Below are 17,955 nucleotides of genomic sequence, written 5' to 3' on the forward strand. Positions count from 1 at the left end.
GTGCTGGTGGAAAGTTACATAAATGCAACATTTCTGTGACAGTGTGACCATGGTATTAATCTGGTTTTCAGAAAATCTTCCTTGCAGAATATTTGTGTCGATTGCTTCTGCTGCTGAGATAGCACATTCACTAGTTGCTATTGCCTCAGTAGCCTGAAGCATTTTTCTGCCTTTTTTGTGTAATAGTGCAGAAGATGGGTTAAAAACCCTTGAGCAGTTTTATATAGCAGCCTGTGCTATAGTGCAGGTACACATAGATACTGATTTACTGGGTGCTATGAAACAGAAAACCTCAGAAGTCAGTGGATGGTACATGGGCTGCTAAGTCAGATCCTATCTACCTTTGTCCATAGTTATGCAAAATGGGTATTTTGTCGAGGAAGATTATAGTGGGACCCTTCCCTCAGCTTTTTATGCAGATTCCTGTGCTCTTCCATTATGCATCTCATACTGGCTGCTGTAGGAGGCAGGATGCCAGACAAGGCGAGCTGTGATATGGCCCGATATTCCATTCTTATTTCTGTTCCCAATAGACGCTACAAAAGCACTACAGCAGTTATTGCCTGGTTCTCAGTCTTGGCACAGATGCTGAGCTACAGCTGGGTATGATGTTGGAGCTGTCTTTTCAGGGTGCTGCAACTACTCGTTAGACTGGCAGAGGCAGCAACAGGAAGTATGTTATTCTTGCTCGTTCTGTACCTGTTGAGAAATTACAATTTCTAGTCTTCTATGCTGTTATGTTTAAGCAGACTAAATTCCTTTGGAAGAAAATCAAGGTAAAATGGAAACTACAGGAACTGTAATTCAAACTGGAGGAAAGCTGCAAAATTCAGCTGTGGATTCTAAACTCAGAAAAGTTTCATTTTCATAGCTGTGGTTTTGGTTAAGCCTATCAAAACTTACATCAGAACTTATTTTTCCTTCCTCACACTGTTGTATTGAGAATAAAATGTCAGTTCAGATCTGTGCACGTCAACTGCTCTAGAGAGAAAAATGTCTTAGCAATGTGCTTGGAACTGCAGGTTACTTTGCTGATTTACAGTTTGCAGAGATAAAACTACATCCTCATATGCCAAATGTTAATATAAGGAGCATTGCAGAAAGCTTAGTGTTTATACCTCATTGATCATTCTACTGAACAGAGTATCAAAGAATAGTAAATAACTCTGGGAAGACTCAGGGCCAAATGAGGTGACTTTCTGGATTAGGATATTAGACGATATTTCTGCTTTTGGAGTAATCTGATACTAAGTTATAGGGAAAGAAGTTTGAATACTGAATCCAGATGTAATTTTTTATATATATAAAAATAATAATATTTTATATATATATATAAAAAAACAGTTCTTTCCTTCATTGTCCCTGTCTTGTGCAAGATGTCTGGAGTCAGAAAAGAGTCATCTCTGTGCATGTATGTATATGAAGTGTGTCTGACCACAGTAGGCCAAAAAATGGCCACTGTCAGAAGACCGTAGCTCCCCCCCCCCCCCCCCCCCGGGAATTCTCTAGTAGCAGTTTAGTATGAAGATTTTTGGGGGGGGGGAAAGAATTCTTTTGTACCCTAGCGTATCCTATCTTATTCTTCAGAAATCTGCCAAGAAGTTCTGAGGAAAAAAGCACTAATTGCATGAGTATGATGTCCAGTATGTCCCTTCTGTCCCATTCCAACAGGAGATGCGTGGACATGAAGGCAGATGCCTAACCCTTTCAGAGCTGGCTAATGATCCTTGATCTAAAGAGTTAATTGAAAACTTACTTATCTTATGATTACAATAACTCAACAATCCTTGGTCACTCTTCCGTATGTAAGGGTTAAGCAGATTCAGTTGCTAATGCTCTTTATGACCTAAGTTAGTGCAGTATTTTGAACCTTTGCTTCAGAAGAATGACTCATGTTTGCATTCTAGAAAATTACTTTTGGGGGACCAACATGTACAAGTCAGCCTGGAACCTGGAGCCTTCATCTGTAAAGAAGCCCAACTGACTGGGATTTTTTTAGATCAGTAGGGCTCAAAGTAGGTCCCCTGGCCACCAGTGGTTCTCCACACGTGCTAATCATGTGGTGGTGGTGGCTCCTCCTCTTTGGCTGCCTCTCACAGGCATTTAGGTTTTTCACTGCAGACCTAGATGCCTGCTGAGGTATCTAGGAAGGAAGACCAGTGAGCTTACCCTTGTAAGGGTTGCCGTAACTGCAAGACGAGAAGACTTGCAAGCCTTCAATAGAAGAAACCTGCTACTAGGAGAGAAGCATTAATTTTATCGCTGGCAGGGACCTGAAGCTACCAGGAGCCATTCAGCAGAGTCTAGTCTCAGCACAAGGCTCAAGCACTGCCATGGAGGCCAGAGAACCCCCACCAAGGTGAAGTATTGGCAAGGGAAGAAATGGGGAGTGTAGGACATGAAAGGATGGAAGTATTGGGCAAGTATGATCAGAGGGAGATGAACAGAAGTAGGAGGATGAGGGTTAGCGAGACTGACTAGGACAAAAGGAAAATGCTTTGGTAAATTGAGGGAGTATTGCATTTGCCAAAGAGCTTGCATCTTGTGAGGTGGTGGGAGGGCTCATACTTGATGAAAGGGACTGTAGGAGACGGCTCATTCTGTGGTGAAGCCTCAGTAGATATATGGCCATGCAAAATGAAATTGGAACTGTTCTGTACATTCTTCTTCCCTGGCCACTTCTCTTCTTTGGCCACACTCCAGTAGATATTATAAACCAAGCTTGCTCTCTTTCCCCATGACATTGGCTGCCCTGGTTCTTTTGGCATGTTCCTGCTCTCTCCTTCTAATAGAAATATTCTGGAAAACACTGTGTGCTTGTAGGGGCCTCATCCAGAGGCTGATGTCTAAGCTGCTTTCTCCCTTCAGGGTTAGAGACAGTAAGTATCAACTTAAGTAAGTATCAACTTCTTCCTTTTAATGGAATTAAAAATTTGCTGTCAGGTCATACTTGGTCTGAAACTTTAAAAATGATCTTTTTCTTTCCTGACAATGTGCCCCTATTAGTTTTTCTTTTTTCAGCTTTCTTCAAATGCCCGTCAAGGGGGATCTGTTAGTTGTGTTTCTTGTATCAATGAAATGGCTGCTGTATAAGATATGTCTGTCAAAGTATAATTTCTGCTTAGCGCAGTTATGAGTGTTTTCCTTTTCAACCCTAACTTTCCGTAACTATAGCATGGCTCTTATCCTGTCTGGTTGCACTGGACAAATCAAGAAATGCATGCATCCTTTCTGAGGAGAAAAGGATGTCGCAGACGTTTGCTCATCTGTATTAAGTGTTTATTCAGGTTGAAGTGTACAAAATGAGTTGCTTTTATGTCTTTTTCCCCCCTTTTTTTAACTGACTTTCATTGCACCTATTAGTCACTTCTGAATAACTAAACTAACATTTGTAGGGTAACTATAAAAAAAAGAGTTTATCTGTGGAGTAGCAAGCAGTAGGGATAGAACTTAGCCACCATCTTGCTGCATGAATTTACATGCCTCTTCTAACTTCCTTCAAGACAAGGAGGAAGCACGTGCTTGATTAGAAGTACAGTTGGGCTGAACTTTCTCCTGCGAGAGGAGAGGCAGTAGGGACTGGTGGATGGGGTTTCAGGAGACATGGATCCTAATCCAGGCTCTAACCTACTGTATGACCTTGAGAAATCACAGTACCGTGCTGCTTCCTCCTTCCCCCCTTTCACATTCTCCGTCTTGTCTATTTAGACTGCAAGCTGTAGGAAAATCTGCTGCATTATAAGTATTAGGAAGAAAAATACTTTCTCTGAGAAAGTGCATTTCTCCTCTTTAATCTCCCCATTCATCAAATGACAATTTGTGTGCAGATAGCAGGCTCCTGGACATGAAAGGCTGCAGTACGTGGAAAACAAGATCATGTGGTAGATAAACATACCATGTTGATATTTTTTTAAATGTGTAATCTCCAAAATGTAACTACATATGCATGAAATTAGCAGTACATAACCCTGTCAATACTTAACATGATTCTTGAGCTACTTCCCACTGAAAGCGTGCGAGGGCGAGCAGGGAAAGAAATCTAACGTTTGAGACGGTGTGGCTGCCATTCCTTGTGCTGTTGTCATTTTCTGCGTGCTGGGAACAGAGTTGGTGTCTGAGAAGCGTCTGAATTTCACTCTACTGTTGACCTAGTGTTCAGCTAAGGAGTTAATGAACTTCCCGGGACATGCTGCTTGGTGTATGGTGCTTATCATAGTTGTCAGGAGCCAACTGCCTTTTTGCTCTGTCACCCAAACTCTGCTGGATTTGTCTTTCCATGTTGTGTGCATGTGTGCAAAGAGCCCCCTCTAGGTTTGCAAAGTCAGAAGCTTTGAAAATGAGTGCTTCCTGCAGCCCCAGAAGAGTGATTATTCACTAGATGATCTTTTAGATGGAGCATTTCCTCCTTTCTTTGGCTGTTTTAATGAAATTCTTATGATTTTTTTCTCATAGCCCTTAGGGAGGTAACCTTCTATCTTTTAAAATAAGGATGGGAAACAGTTTTTTGTTTCATTTTTTAAAAGTTAGCTGCACCTGTAAAAACAGATACCGAATGCTAGGGTTCTATCAAAAAAACCCCATTGAAATCGTTAGAAAAATCTTAGTTAAGAGAAACTTTGGATCAAGCCTATAAAGCCAAATTTTTGATCAAGTAATCTTGTTATAAAGTTTAGATTTACCAAAGTGTTTAAGTGTCTGACTGTAACCAAAATCTAGAGAATCGGTGTTTGGACACATTTAAGAAACGTCAGCTTGCTAGGCCTAAACCAGAAATGTTAAGGACCCGATCGCATTTGCTTTGAGCACTTTGACTTATCTGCCTCTGTGGGTTATCAATTGATAGTCTTGTTGTAATATTAGTGATATCTGTTAATTTACGGATGCTTCATCATATGCATGGCAATGGCTTATGCCACAGCAGTTCTTTGTTGGCTTTTCCATCCCTCTCTGCTGTTAAGAATTCAGTCTTCTTTCTTTTAAAAACTGAAACAAAATTAAGCTTTCACTGTAGTCTTTTCTATCTGTAGATTTTTCTAAGTAGTTAAGTACAATTTGAGATTCTAGTCTTTACCTAAATAATCCAAATAGTGAAAAAGACTTTGATAAAGTGCTGCCCCAATTTCTAAAACAATACTTACAAAATTGCTAGTCTAATTGAGCATTAAACCGCAGTGAAAATATGTTAATGGTGAACTGAGTACATCATGGAACTACAAGGCACAGCAAGGAGCTTTTTTGCTCAAAACAAACATCATCAGAACAATCTTAAAAATATTAAGTCATTTGTATCCTGGTAGCTAGAAATCAAACCATCAGCAATAAGACTTATTTGATCCTGTTTATTTTACAAATAGGATTTCCAGTCATAGGTTAAAGTATTAAAATCCCACACTAGGCAAACACATGAGACATGGTATTGGCAAAAGAGCTGAAAACTCTTTGAAGAGCCTTTCAGTATTAGATTGCTTGAGATGAGGAATGGTATACTGCAAAAATCTTGTTACATACTGTCCTGGTAAGGAGGAACTTCAAAAGGGGGCCTTGAATTTGTTATTCAAGGAAAGCAAACTCTCTGTGTTGCTCTGAAGCCTTTTTTTTTCTAACTGATGATCAAGAACTGAGTGAGTGAATTAGTATGAAATGTTTACAAATCAGTTGCATTTCCTATTCTGAGATCTTCAAAAAGCAGATGTCTCATTAAGATATCTGAAATTAAGTTGTTTTGATTTCTAACTATCTGTAGCGATAATTCTGCCTTAACTACCACTATGAAATGTGCTTTCAGGAGAAAATGGGTTGAAATATCTGAGTTGAATTTGAGTGACTGCATCAGTTTGTACCAGTTTACTCAAGGTCATCAGGCTAAGCATATGATCTACCTGTGCCCTATAATATGATTGAGTTGTCTGAATCTTCCCTAAAGCCAATGGAAAAATTTGTGAGTGGGAGGGTCTGCTGGATATCACCTTTGACTCAAAGGGGAATGACAGTGATTGTGTTGAAAGGCTTTGTACAAACCATTTCAAAGTGCTTATTTTTGCATCTCAAGACTGGCTCTTTTCACTAGTTTTCACTGTATAAAATGCAGCTTGTTTTGGGGAAATACAAGGTAATTCTTTTTTGAAAAAACAAAAAAACCCACAGTAACTATTGTACTTCCTGTTCAGTCAGAAGACCAGTTTCTAGGTCTCGATAGTGATTTGTGTTCACCAGAGCCCTACCGAGTGGTAGGGTAGGCAAGTAATAAAATTTCAAGATGTGAATGGGAGGTTTTACTTGCATTAGCTAAATCCAGTCAGCGAATTAATCTGTGTTCAAGTCCACTCCTGCAGAACAATGCTATAGCTTGGCAAAATCACTTGTAAAGCAGTACCTTGCAATTCTCATGAAGCTCAGGCAGGTTTCTGTATTTATTTTTTTGGGGTAGCTTCTTAAGAGACTTAATTTTATTTTCCTGTATGGAGAAGTTGTGTATAAAACATATTTAAACACACACATTTATATAGATAATATAGACAATAAATTCATCACCAGTGTAATTAAAAGAATTCAGGCTGCCAAGGCTTAAAAATGTAACATAGTGTTCATCTTTCAGGCATTTTTCTCTGTCTATGGATAAATACAATCCATTTCTCAATATACAGTCCACTTCTAGTTCATGTTTCATTTCTCATCGTAGAAATTGGTAAATGTCTGTTGAAATTGGATTCTTCAGCTTAGTAGGAAAAGAACATTGTTATTTTTTTAAATCTTGTGTTGTTGCTGTAGACTTTCCGGCCATCTGAGCTAAAGCTTGTAATGCAAATTTGGAGAAACTTGACTCACACTTTCTACGTTCGTATGCTTTTATTGCCATACTGCTACTGTTTCTATGTTAGAGTTTATCATCAATCTTTCAAGTCGTTTTACCTAGAAAAAATCACCACCACACCTCCTGGCCCCATCGCTGCCCCACCGTGTTTCAGTGGAAGAGGACTGCTCTGTTTCATGGCCAGGAGACTGCTGAGATATAACTGGAATATGATGGGTTTCTTGCAGAAGTTTTTTCCTCTGTGAGAGTGTGGGAATGCTGTTAAAACTCTGTGCTTAGGAGTAGTTGGAAACACTCTCTGAGGGTTTTCCCTCTCTAGGATTAATTGCTCTTAGCGCTGCCGTATGTGAAATATATAAATTGCAGAGTAACGGTTATATTTATCTGTTGCACATAATTGTTTTTTGAGCAGAGTGATTATGCTTTTAACCGTAAAAGCCAGGTATTGACAGCATATGTAAGAATCCTCCTTCCTTTCTCTTCCAAGCCTTTTCTAGTAGTCATCTTCAGTGTTCATAGATATGGAGGGGGAGAGGGGCAGGGAGGGGAGGGAGGAAGAGCATCCTTCCTGACAAGGGAATGTCCATTGACTCTTGACTGACATGTCCAGGAGGGAACCTTTGCGGCCCACCTGTGCTGTGAACTTGGGATAGAAGTGCCAAGGTTGACAGGTTTTTTGTTTGTTTTTGTATCTCAAACTGAGATGCCAAGAGGTCTGACTTCATGTGGATTACCATAGTCTTCAGAAATTGGCAGTCACATTTTTGAAAGGGTTTTCAAACTGAGCACCTGGATACATTGATCTTGAAAAACTTGGGATTTTTATTTTTCTCAAATATCTCAGTTTTGCCTCCTAGTCAAAGGTGTAAAATACGCAGTTTGCAGTAGTTATCACTTATGGCATTTAATGCAAATAATTGATTAATCAGTAGGCTAATTTTGTTAGACGTCACGAGCCCCTTATTGAGGATGGTATCAAAGCAGCTTTGAAGTAAGCTAAATTAGCAAACCATATATATAAGGAGGCTTGCTGGGTCATTTAGTCCCTCACTCCATCTGCCAGCTCAGCATGTTCCTGAGCACTGTCCAACCTCCGAAACAGTATGTTTAAAGATAAATGTTAAACGGATTGGCTTTTGGTATTTAGTTATAAAAGAAGGTAATAGATGTAAACAGACGTACAGTTGTGTCAGGTTTAAGTGTGGGCAAGCCTTATGATGACCTGAATAAATAGGTGTTTTACTAAGGGGCTTGTCCTACTTGGAATTGGCAATGTGTTTCATTAGAGCGGTGGAGGCGAGGTCCATCTAAATATCTCATGCTTCACTGGAGGTAACGTCATGCTGATCAGTGTTTAAATAGTATTCAAAAAGGAATATGGGGGGTGGTGTGGGAAGGGAAGAGTACGTACTTACCAGATACTGCATGCCTCAGGAAAGCCATAGAAAATAAGATTATTGTAGTCAGGTCAACCCTGTGTAAGTCTCGACTCCAGCAGAGTCACAGAGTTGATGGTCAACTACAAGCCTGAAGAGCACAGTTGGACTGCTTGGGAATAGGAGAGGTCAGGGTGCCTTGTCTGGAGCACGTTTGCTGGTGAAGTTCTGCTGCGGTTCCCATACTCTGCCTGCCGTGATGCAGGCAGTTTGCCCCACTGAGCTAAACAGAAGTAGAATTTGGCTTTATTAGCTGGCATGGAAAAATTTAAAAATAATCTAGTGAACAGATAGGTAATGAAATTCAAATCATATAGCGTACCTGAACTACTTTGAGGGTTAAAAATATCTTTCCATTATCTGTAAGGAGAAATAATGGTTATAGTTGAAATTGCTAAACATTTTACTAATGGAAATGTCAATAGATTGCAAATGGGTTTATTTTATATGTTGGAATATCATGCTTTACATGTTGTATGTGTGGAACTTTCTCAGTAAAGAAAATACAGAAAAAAGATTCTGTATTGTCACACACAATTGTTAATATGATGCAGACATTTGATTGTCCATCCTTAGGCCTGCTTTTGGTCAGTGGTGTGGGGTTTTAGTTTTTTTGCCAAGAAAAAAATTCTTCTCTACTCTTTAATGGAAGTCAATCATTTTGACCTTCACGTTCTCTTGGGAACAGCTGTGGTGAACCTACGTCTCTTCTAAAGTAAAACAACGCAGTCCGATAAAATGCCCCCCCTCCCCAACAAAGGGGATACCTTATATGCCACTCTAAAAAGGAACAGTTTAGAGGTAAAAATATTTTGTGTGTGTGTAATCATATTATAGTACTCCACAGGCCAAAAGTTCAAAAGTATTTAAAATCGGCCTAAATGTAAGAGTAAGATGGATGGTTAGCTTCTTTCAGAAGTGTCTCTGTTTCCTTTGACTTCAGATACTTTTGCTTTGGGCTGTATGAATTTAAGTCTCAGTTTTAACTCTGAAGGCCTGAAAACTTCTGGCATGAAGTCCATGGTTAAAATCCAAGTCAGGAAATGAGGAAAGCTATATTTCTAGTGGTACTAATTCAGTCATTCTGAGTATTTGTGTATGTTTTTGGCATCTAGTTTAAAATAGGTAGTGATATTATGCTGTCCAGTTATCGAGAGAATGGGAATGGACTGTGTGACACATGCAGTGGCTGAAGGACTTGGCATTAAATAAGGAACCTGAAGCCAAATGCTTGCTTCTGTATGCACACAGGTTGACTTCAGAGGAGTAGAGACTTCTTACCCTGCTTATGAACTTGGCCTGTTATCTTTTGCTTTTTTTAACTTTGATTTTAACTGTACAAATAACAAAGGGACTTCCAGGTATAAGAATCATGTCTATGATGTGCTTTGACTTATTATTGTTTATTATTATTATTTGGGGGCAGAGGGAAAGCGAAGAAGGATAGCTATCTGCAGCTTTTCAGAGGAAAAGCGCAGCCCCTGTCTTTTGCTTGCACTGTGTTATCAGCATCAACTTTTAAATCTCTGTGAATCTGTCCTTGGTGAGCCCCAGCGTTGCTTAATAAACTTGATCCTTACACTTTTGGTAAACAAGATAATGTTCAGTGAAAGGGAATATTTATCCCACGTACAATGTCAGGGCTGTGCTGTGTAATAAGCATAAGTTCCTGCTCCTTAGTTCTCCTGATGGCAGACCATTTAAAGTTGATTTTGGTGTGTCATGCTAGATATCGGGCGGGGGGGTGAAGGCATTTTTCAAGTACGTTTCCTTAAATCTGAGGGTTTGATCCTGGGCAGTGTTCAGAGCATGTCATCAGACTATGAGAATGAGCAGCTTGGAAGAGCTCTGTTACAGCCTGCTGTCTGAAACCTAGTGTACAGAAAGCTATTTCAGCCTGTGGAACCCAGTGATCAAAAAACATGGCTTGGGAGGATCTCCAAGAAGCCAGTAAATGGCTTTTGAAAAGAGGTCTTTTGAAAGCTGTTCAGTTGGGCTTCTTTCTATTACGGATCATGTTTGTCTCTTTCCTTGTTGCTGTGACAGATAGAAACTTGCTTTTTCATATTTATTTGAATGACGGGTAAGTCTTGAATCATTCAGTCCAGGATTTGGGGCTTTAAAGAAAATAATGATAGCTCTTAATACTGAGACAGCTGACAGTACTAAGTGGCTGTCTCCTCAGTGTTACATCTGGGCATTCTGTTTGAAAACAGGATTGAAATGTTCCTAGTTTCATAGGGATTTGGCTTCTTGATGTACTTCAAAGTATTTGACTTTGAAAAATCTTAATCTTTACATTTTTGCATGGAAAATCTGTTCTTGGGTCTATTCAGTGTTTTTTCACATAATCCCTTCTTTAAAACTGCAGCTGTAAGAAGGTGGCTACCCCTGATGGTGATGCAGCTGATGGACGCTATTATGAATCATGTCAATATTTTACATTAAAATTCTCTAGAGCACCATTTCAGTGTTGAGGTGCACCAGCACTCCAGAGGACCTTTAAAATACACTCAAACCTGCAGGCTTTGATTCTGACAAAACCAGTTAGGCAGAGGAATACATGGTGATTTAGGTAGTGTAAATAATACATCTTAAATTGAGGCAGCCTGCTCTTCTTCCCCCTTTCCCTGTCTCACCATGGGGTGAATGGGGTCAGTATGCCTGGTATGTCCATGAGCATCTGTGGGAATAAATACAGCTACCACTAAAACAATCCCACATTGAATGGGATGCCAATAGCTTGTTGTTTTTACCTAGTTTATTTTTCTAAGCAAGTATCTTGACATGCTACATGTTCTTTGATACCTGAAATTCCATGGCAAGGACTCATTCAGATTTTCAAATAAATGAAAATAAACAAATAAAAGTGAAGGGTGTTATTGTTGTAACCTCCAAGTAGCTTATGTCAAGAAATCGTTCTGCTTAATAAATAGTAATATTCCATTTTATTCTTCTAGGGGCGGTAAGCCAGAGATGACTGACAAGATGTCGAGCTTCCTTCATATTGGAGATATTTGTTCTCTCTATGCAGAGGGCTCAACAAATGGATTTATTAGCACTTTGGGGTAAGAACAACTGTTCTCTTGTACTAAAAACATCCTTATGAAGGACTGACAGAGGCCAACTAGCTATCCTGAGCCTGACTCCCAGGAAACACTGGGTAAAGCAAGGTAGCCTTCTGTACAGATTTGACCCTAAATTTAAAAATGGCATGAAGTTAAAATAGCAAATGGAAAGTTAAATGTTGGGAAGCTGGAGAGGATATTAATGACTATCATTCAGTTTTAATGTGTTTGGTGGGGAGGAAGAAGCTTGTCAAGTTTAAGCAATGGGTAGAGGGAATGAATGCAAGAAAATGATTTTCATGTTGTCTGTCCCATGTCCATCCGTGTGTCCCGTCCTGTCCCTTCCCATCCCCTCTTCCTCTCTCCCCAGTCAGGAATGAATAGGCCCCACAGTGCAATCTGCTGATTGGAAAAAAGAATGTAGCATAGGCAATGTAAGTAGTTTAAAAAAAAAGAAAGAAAAGGAGGAAAAAGAGGGGGAGGAAAAAAGTAAATAAAGGAAAGCCGTGAGCCAAACCGTTTGTACACCACTGACTTACCACTATGACTGGTTTTGTCTTTTCTTACAGTATTTGAGGTTTCTCATACAAACAAAATTGTACTTCTCCAGTCAAAGGAGAACATGTTTTGAATCTTTGGCTTTGCCAATGGCCAGCATCCCCCAGAACTGCAATGGGAGCCATGCCTTGCCTACTCCTGTCACCTGTTGTGCTTCCTCACAGACCTCCTTTGCGCTTTCTCCTGTGAACCCATAGGTACTCTGTCAGAGAGTACCTTTAACCAGTAAGAAGTGTATGCCACTTTATTAAACAAAAAAGTAGCCATTACCTCGGGCAAGGAAGATTTTGCAGACAAAAGCTGTGCAATTGACATACAGTAGAACTGAAGCTTCGACAAGTGACGGGGGGTGTTTTATTTTGCTCAACTGCTGTTTAGGAGAAATCTCGCAGAACATCGGAAACTGGCAGTGGAGCTGTGTACTGCTTTGGCAGACCTTACCCAGGGGGCTGGATGAGAGGCTAAAAGAGCACATCTGCCACCTTCTTTCAAAGCAGTGAGAAATTAGAGGGAGGGAATTAGTATGCCACATTGCTGTGGTACTTCAATACTGAATGGATAGTAAAGAAGCAAGCAGGAAGCTTGATGGTGTCATGAGTGGGCACACACAACATGCTCTTTCTCATTTCCAGTAGCCATAAGGGCCTCAGGGTGGGTACAGTGACAGCAGATTTTTTTGATGCCTACTACTGTCAAGATGCATCTGATAAATGGAGCTCCCAAGCAGGGTACAGAGACAGCATCCTGGTAAGTCTCTCATCAGGAAACAGTGGGCTGGAATCTCATCTGAGTGACTCCAAACTAACTTGTAGGTTTAGTCCTCTAGCTATTAGGATTCTGGAAAATAAGGGGGCAGAGGAGGAAGCAGACACTGAAGATGCACCATGATCTATTATAGGAAAGAGAAGAAAATATGGGATGCTGCCAGAAGGGAAAGAAGGTATGATAAAAGCAAGGGATGTAGTAAGTAGGGTTGGTCAAATAGTATTTGGCAAATGTATTTGACAGATTTCCCAGGTACCCGTCAAATATGACACGTACACTCTGCAGTATTCGATCAGCTGTGTAACTGGCCAAATACTATCTGCTGAAAACTGGCAAAACGAACTGAACAATATATATTTGGCTATTTTTTTTTTTCTTCCTAGTATTGAAGCAAGTTTGGCAGTAAATAATTCCAGAATAAGTAGAAAGTTGTTATGTTGTGTTTAATCCCATACGGTGCATGATGAACAGTATGCAGTGGCTGTGGCTTTTGATGGCATTGCTGAGCAGATATTTTTCACCATGGGTAGTCCTTTTAGACATTGTAGGCCCTACAGTACATTTTTTGTATGTACTTTTTTTTTTTTGGTACATACATTTTTTTAGGCTTTATCAGATCTTCTGATAGCAGGTCTAAATATCCCTCAGTGCTATAAGTATCCTCTTTGATTTTGTTAGTACTCGTTTAAGGTAACTGTGTTATATAATGGCCACACATCTTCTGAGCCTGATTTAAGCCAGAAATCCCAATTGCTATGTGAAACATGAAATGCATTATTATCTTAATAAGCTTTCATAATCAAATTAGTTTTGTCCCATATTTAATTTAGCTTTTGTCCTGGAGAAAATTAAAGAAGCAAAGGAAAGACTCAATGTAATTGTACTCTATACCTTGTGGAGTTTTGACAGTCTTATGTCATAACTGTGTAATCGCTTGTTCATATGGTTAATGAAGGTTGAGAAACAGACACCGCTATACATTCTAATGTAGTTCTAACCAAGTAACTCTATCTTTGAAGAGTATTCCTATTAAATTTTCCTATGACACGACTCTTGCTTAATCAGGACTTCACTCTTGCAGTTTCCCAAACTCAGTGCTCAGTAATCGTTATGATTACTGGTGTATAATATATCCTCTTTTGTGTTTCACACCCTATAAAATTATTTTCTTAGTAATTTCAGAAGTTCCTCCTTATTTCCACTTTAATCTCAGGATGAGAGGGATATATTGCACTGAGATTAACTATCTGGGGGATTATCAGAGTAACCCATTTGACTTTTAACGTTTTTTTGTCCCTTTGTTCACTGGAAGTAGGTGTTTCAGTCAGCTCAAATATTAATATTAATGTTCTTGTTGGAGCACATATATATGTGTATATATATATATATAAAGTGAATAGGGGGAAAATCCATGGGGAAAAAGCAACTTACTCTGAATGTTTGCATATGCAAATTTTAGAAGCATAGAACTGTTGAGTCCACTTAATCTCTCTGGATCACTTAACTTTTATGCACTTCATGATTTTCCATAATTGTTGTCTCAAGATGCTCCCTGCATGTAACCAGCCTCTGCAAGGAACAACTCTCATATTCTAGGTCTCAATCTCTTTCTCAATTAGATTCTGCATGAGAATGGACATCTTAATTCTTTAAGACCTTGGAGTTTTACTTTCTACTTCTGTGTAGAAGGCCTCTTTGACAGATTGGTTTAAAGGTGCCAAGTTGAGTAATTTATGATCAAATCAGGAACTACAAAATATTTGGTTACAGTTGTATTTTCATGATTTGGAAATAGTGTTTGGTGAAAGTGCAATTCCACTTTGATTCAAAGTGTGCTAAGGGCACAGCAGGGGTGACAGGTGCATCTTCACTATTTTCTTTATTCTGTGGGCTTTAACTTGACTTTGTGGGTGTTTTGCCCATGTGTAGTCACAAGAGAAGCTCTTTCCTGGAATTCCCCATTGGAATGTCTTGGCTTCAGCTGTACAATTCACTTCCTTCCTGGTAAAGCAGGAGGAGTTTAGTATAAGCTCTTGACTTCTCTTGTGTTGGTGACTGGTACGCAAGGGGGTGTATTTGTGCCTGCCTTTCTCTTGGGAGTGAATTTCTACTGTGGCAGTTGAGGTTTCTGCCTTTTTTTGATACTTGAGGGGTCACGGGGTAGTGTCCAGTTTGCCTAGTTGTCATATTTTCCTGTTTTCTATCCTTTAATATAACACAATTGCAACATTATTCAAATCTGTCCAAGAGGCAATATTTGTTCTAAGGCTGTCTGTCACGTAACTAGAATATGGGCTGTTCTGTCTGCACCTCAAGGAGGGGACATAAAGAAGATGCAGTAAATGGGAGCAATGACTTATTTATTGTCCCACCTATCCAGGAGCATAGCTCTGGGCAACAGTAAAAATTAGCTGCATGCTTTTTAGAAAGGTTTGGCATAAGTTGGCATCTGGGGAATGTCTTCTGCTGACGTGGCCAATCAGATAAAACATTGCAAATAAACCACTTTGTTTTTGCTAATAAGGATGTAAGCAATTGCAAAGGAAAAGAACCTCACTTCAACTGCTCGTTTCTTTTCAGCCTTGTGGATGATCGATGTGTTGTACAGCCAGAAGCAGGTGATCTTAACAACCCACCCAAAAAGTTCAGAGGTAAGTTTATTAGGCAGCTTATCACCTTTCTGGTTGGAAGAAGTGCTTCATCTGTGCAGTCACATGTAATTATTTTTGCCTTCGATGCTTTCTATAGAATATGTTAGTGTGTTGTCGTCTTCCACCAAGGGCAACTTTTAAACTTACTGCTGTCTGTAGGTGAGAAAAAAAGTGTATGTAGGTCTGTGTGAATGGAATTGTGGGATTTAAAAGTATACTTTGTGAGGAGGGTGAAGGTGGGATTGCTAACTGAGACTAGCTTTCAGCTCTGTGCAAACATGATGTTCCTGTAAGGTTCACCCCTTGACTGCCTCTTCTACCCAAAAGGTAGCTCAGCCCAAATGTTCTTAAAACTTGATCTACCTTTTATTGCCATTCTGATCAGTGTGGCAGCATCTGTTCCTCTCATCTGTTTTTGCTGGATAAAACTTGTTTCTTTAGTTATTCATTGGCTTTGCTGGAAGCTCAGAGTTACCATAATTCAGATTTGATCAGAATTGTAGGTGATTGCCCCATAAAATCGTGTGTCTTCTATACTACTGGGGGCCTTTGCTGCTTTGGTTTTTTTGGTTTGCTTGTTTTTAGCTGTGCCAGAGATGTCTGACACCATGAAACCCTCTGTTTAAAGGGGGGCTGTAGGGTTGCTGTAGTCCATCAGTTCTTGGTGGGCTTTTCCCCTTTTTTACTGGAAAATTAAATAGCTCATCATTCAAATACTGAAGAGGCAGCTTGGGGAAGTTTTAGCATTCAGTGTTAAGCTCTCTAGAAAAAGAATGCTGTTGTTACATGAACTAGAACACTGCCTTAACGGTAGAATCAATTGAAGGAATAAAATCGGAGGGAGAGGGAGAGAGAGAACAAGAAAATGGCAATCTTACTAGCACAGTTTAGGGACTGCAGATACGAAGAGACATTTGGCTGACATAAAACATTGTGGTTAGATGTTGTAAAAGGTCTCATGTTACTCATAATTTATATGTGGAGAAAGGATGGTGCGAGCCTTTTCAACCTTTGTAGTAACTTCACTAAAGTTTATGCTTAATGGTGAATGGTAGCAAAACTCATAAAAATCTTAAAAGGCATTTGTTATTTATACACATGCTTTGTAAGTATAATCTCAGATAAAACGTTTTCCACAATAAATATATTCAGAAGATGTAATAATGAAGTTTATTTCAGCACACATTGAAGAACACCCCCCCCTTTTTATTATGAACCAAAGGCACCTAGAGATTGAGAGATTGAGTGTCACATAGGAACTACATCCGAGTCTCTTCAATCTTATTTGGAGTTTTAATGATGCCTTGCAAAAATGCCTTCCTTGCAAATGGAACACAAAGTCTTCTTAAGGTGCATTTAACCAATCAGTACCACTTAATTCTGGGATCTAAGGCAACCATAGGCATTTGGCGAATGTAATTCAGGACTCCCAGTATTTAGTTTTGTCATACTTGAGATTGTCTTTATTTCTTTGGGCAGTGTCACAGGTACAGTAGATCAGTCACACGAGATACCTGCTGTGCATTAGCAGAGTGAGGTTGGAACTGACGTGGAAATGTTCTAGCATCCTATGGATTCTGTAAGTTGTGGCCAAGTTTGTTCAATGGTTTTACATAGTGCATACTAGCCATAGCAGCTGATAGGATTGATGTGCGGAGCTGTTCTCACAGCAGGTTGAGGCCTGAAAAGGGCCTGAGAAGAAGCGTGATCTTGGTTCGAACTTAGAATAGGTGGAAAACACTAGCACCGATAACTTGAAGTAACTTGCAAAGATCTCACTAGAGCAGGACCAAACTTAATCATGAACCAAAATTAATCAAATGTCAGTGACTTCTATGATGGCTTTGCACAGTACTGGAAGAATGCCTCTGTGTTATAACCTGTTTTATATATCTATGAGAATCTTCTTTCAAATGAAGCGTGCTTTAAGCTTTCCAGATACAGGTCAGTTAAACTTAAGTCACCTTCTGAAAGAAACACTGAATGTGTATGATTTCTTGGCCAATCTAAAGAATCTCACTTTGGATAATATTTTTAAGAAATACAATTTTCTGCTTCTGTGAGCAGATGTAGCTTCTGTGGGCAGATGTAAAATAGCTGTAAATATAATTTTTATGCTTAATCAAAGTGGTGGGGAGATGTTTAAAAGCCAGATTCACTGCTTAGATATGCATAAATGACTGATAAAATCGAGGGAGAAACTAAAGCATGTATTTCCAGTGGCAAAATCAGTCCATCCTGCTTTTTCTTAGCCATGGGTATTTCAGCTTTTTAGAAGTCTTGTTGCCTAGGCTACACTTAATCAGTTGCATCTAGTGGTACTGCAAGGCCCTGGTCTGTGGGGTGATATTTTTTTCTTTCTACTTTAGGCCTTTGAAATACCAGAGCTGCTGTGCACAGAGTGCTGGTGTACGTGCACTGTCCTTCCGTCTGAAGAAAGTCTCTTGTATGAAAGACTGATAGTTGATAGTGATACCTTATCAGTGAGCACATACCATCACTAAATTCTGATGATCTGCTTCTAGTGTGAAAACACTGCCTGCCTGAGGAGTGCGCTTTGAAAAGCAAGCACTCTGTAGCTTAAATGGAGGTGGCTTTGTATGCCAGCAAGTTGCTCCTTGAAGCCAAAATTTGTAAAAGTTGTCTGAAGGAAAACTCAGTGAGGG

General features: G+C 39.6%; 1 protein-coding gene across 1 annotated transcript in view; it reads left to right on the forward strand.

Annotated features, from left to right (window-relative positions):
• Window positions 1–2,248: 2,248 nt before the first annotated feature.
• ITPR1 (inositol 1,4,5-trisphosphate receptor type 1) overlaps window positions 2,249–17,955 on the forward strand; it is a 179,942-nt gene continuing 164,235 nt past the window's right edge. Inside the window, 5 exon segments of the mRNA XM_064519235.1 lie at window positions 2,249–2,359; window positions 11,208–11,315; window positions 12,506–12,545; window positions 12,547–12,620; window positions 15,219–15,289. Of these exon segments, the coding sequence (XP_064375305.1) occupies window positions 2,334–2,359; window positions 11,208–11,315; window positions 12,506–12,545; window positions 12,547–12,620; window positions 15,219–15,289 (319 nt within the window). The 5' untranslated portion in view covers window positions 2,249–2,333.

The sequence above is a fragment of the Dromaius novaehollandiae genome, chromosome 12, assembly GCF_036370855.1.
Source record: "Dromaius novaehollandiae isolate bDroNov1 chromosome 12, bDroNov1.hap1, whole genome shotgun sequence".
Classification (NCBI taxonomy): domain Eukaryota; kingdom Metazoa; phylum Chordata; class Aves; order Casuariiformes; family Dromaiidae; genus Dromaius; species Dromaius novaehollandiae.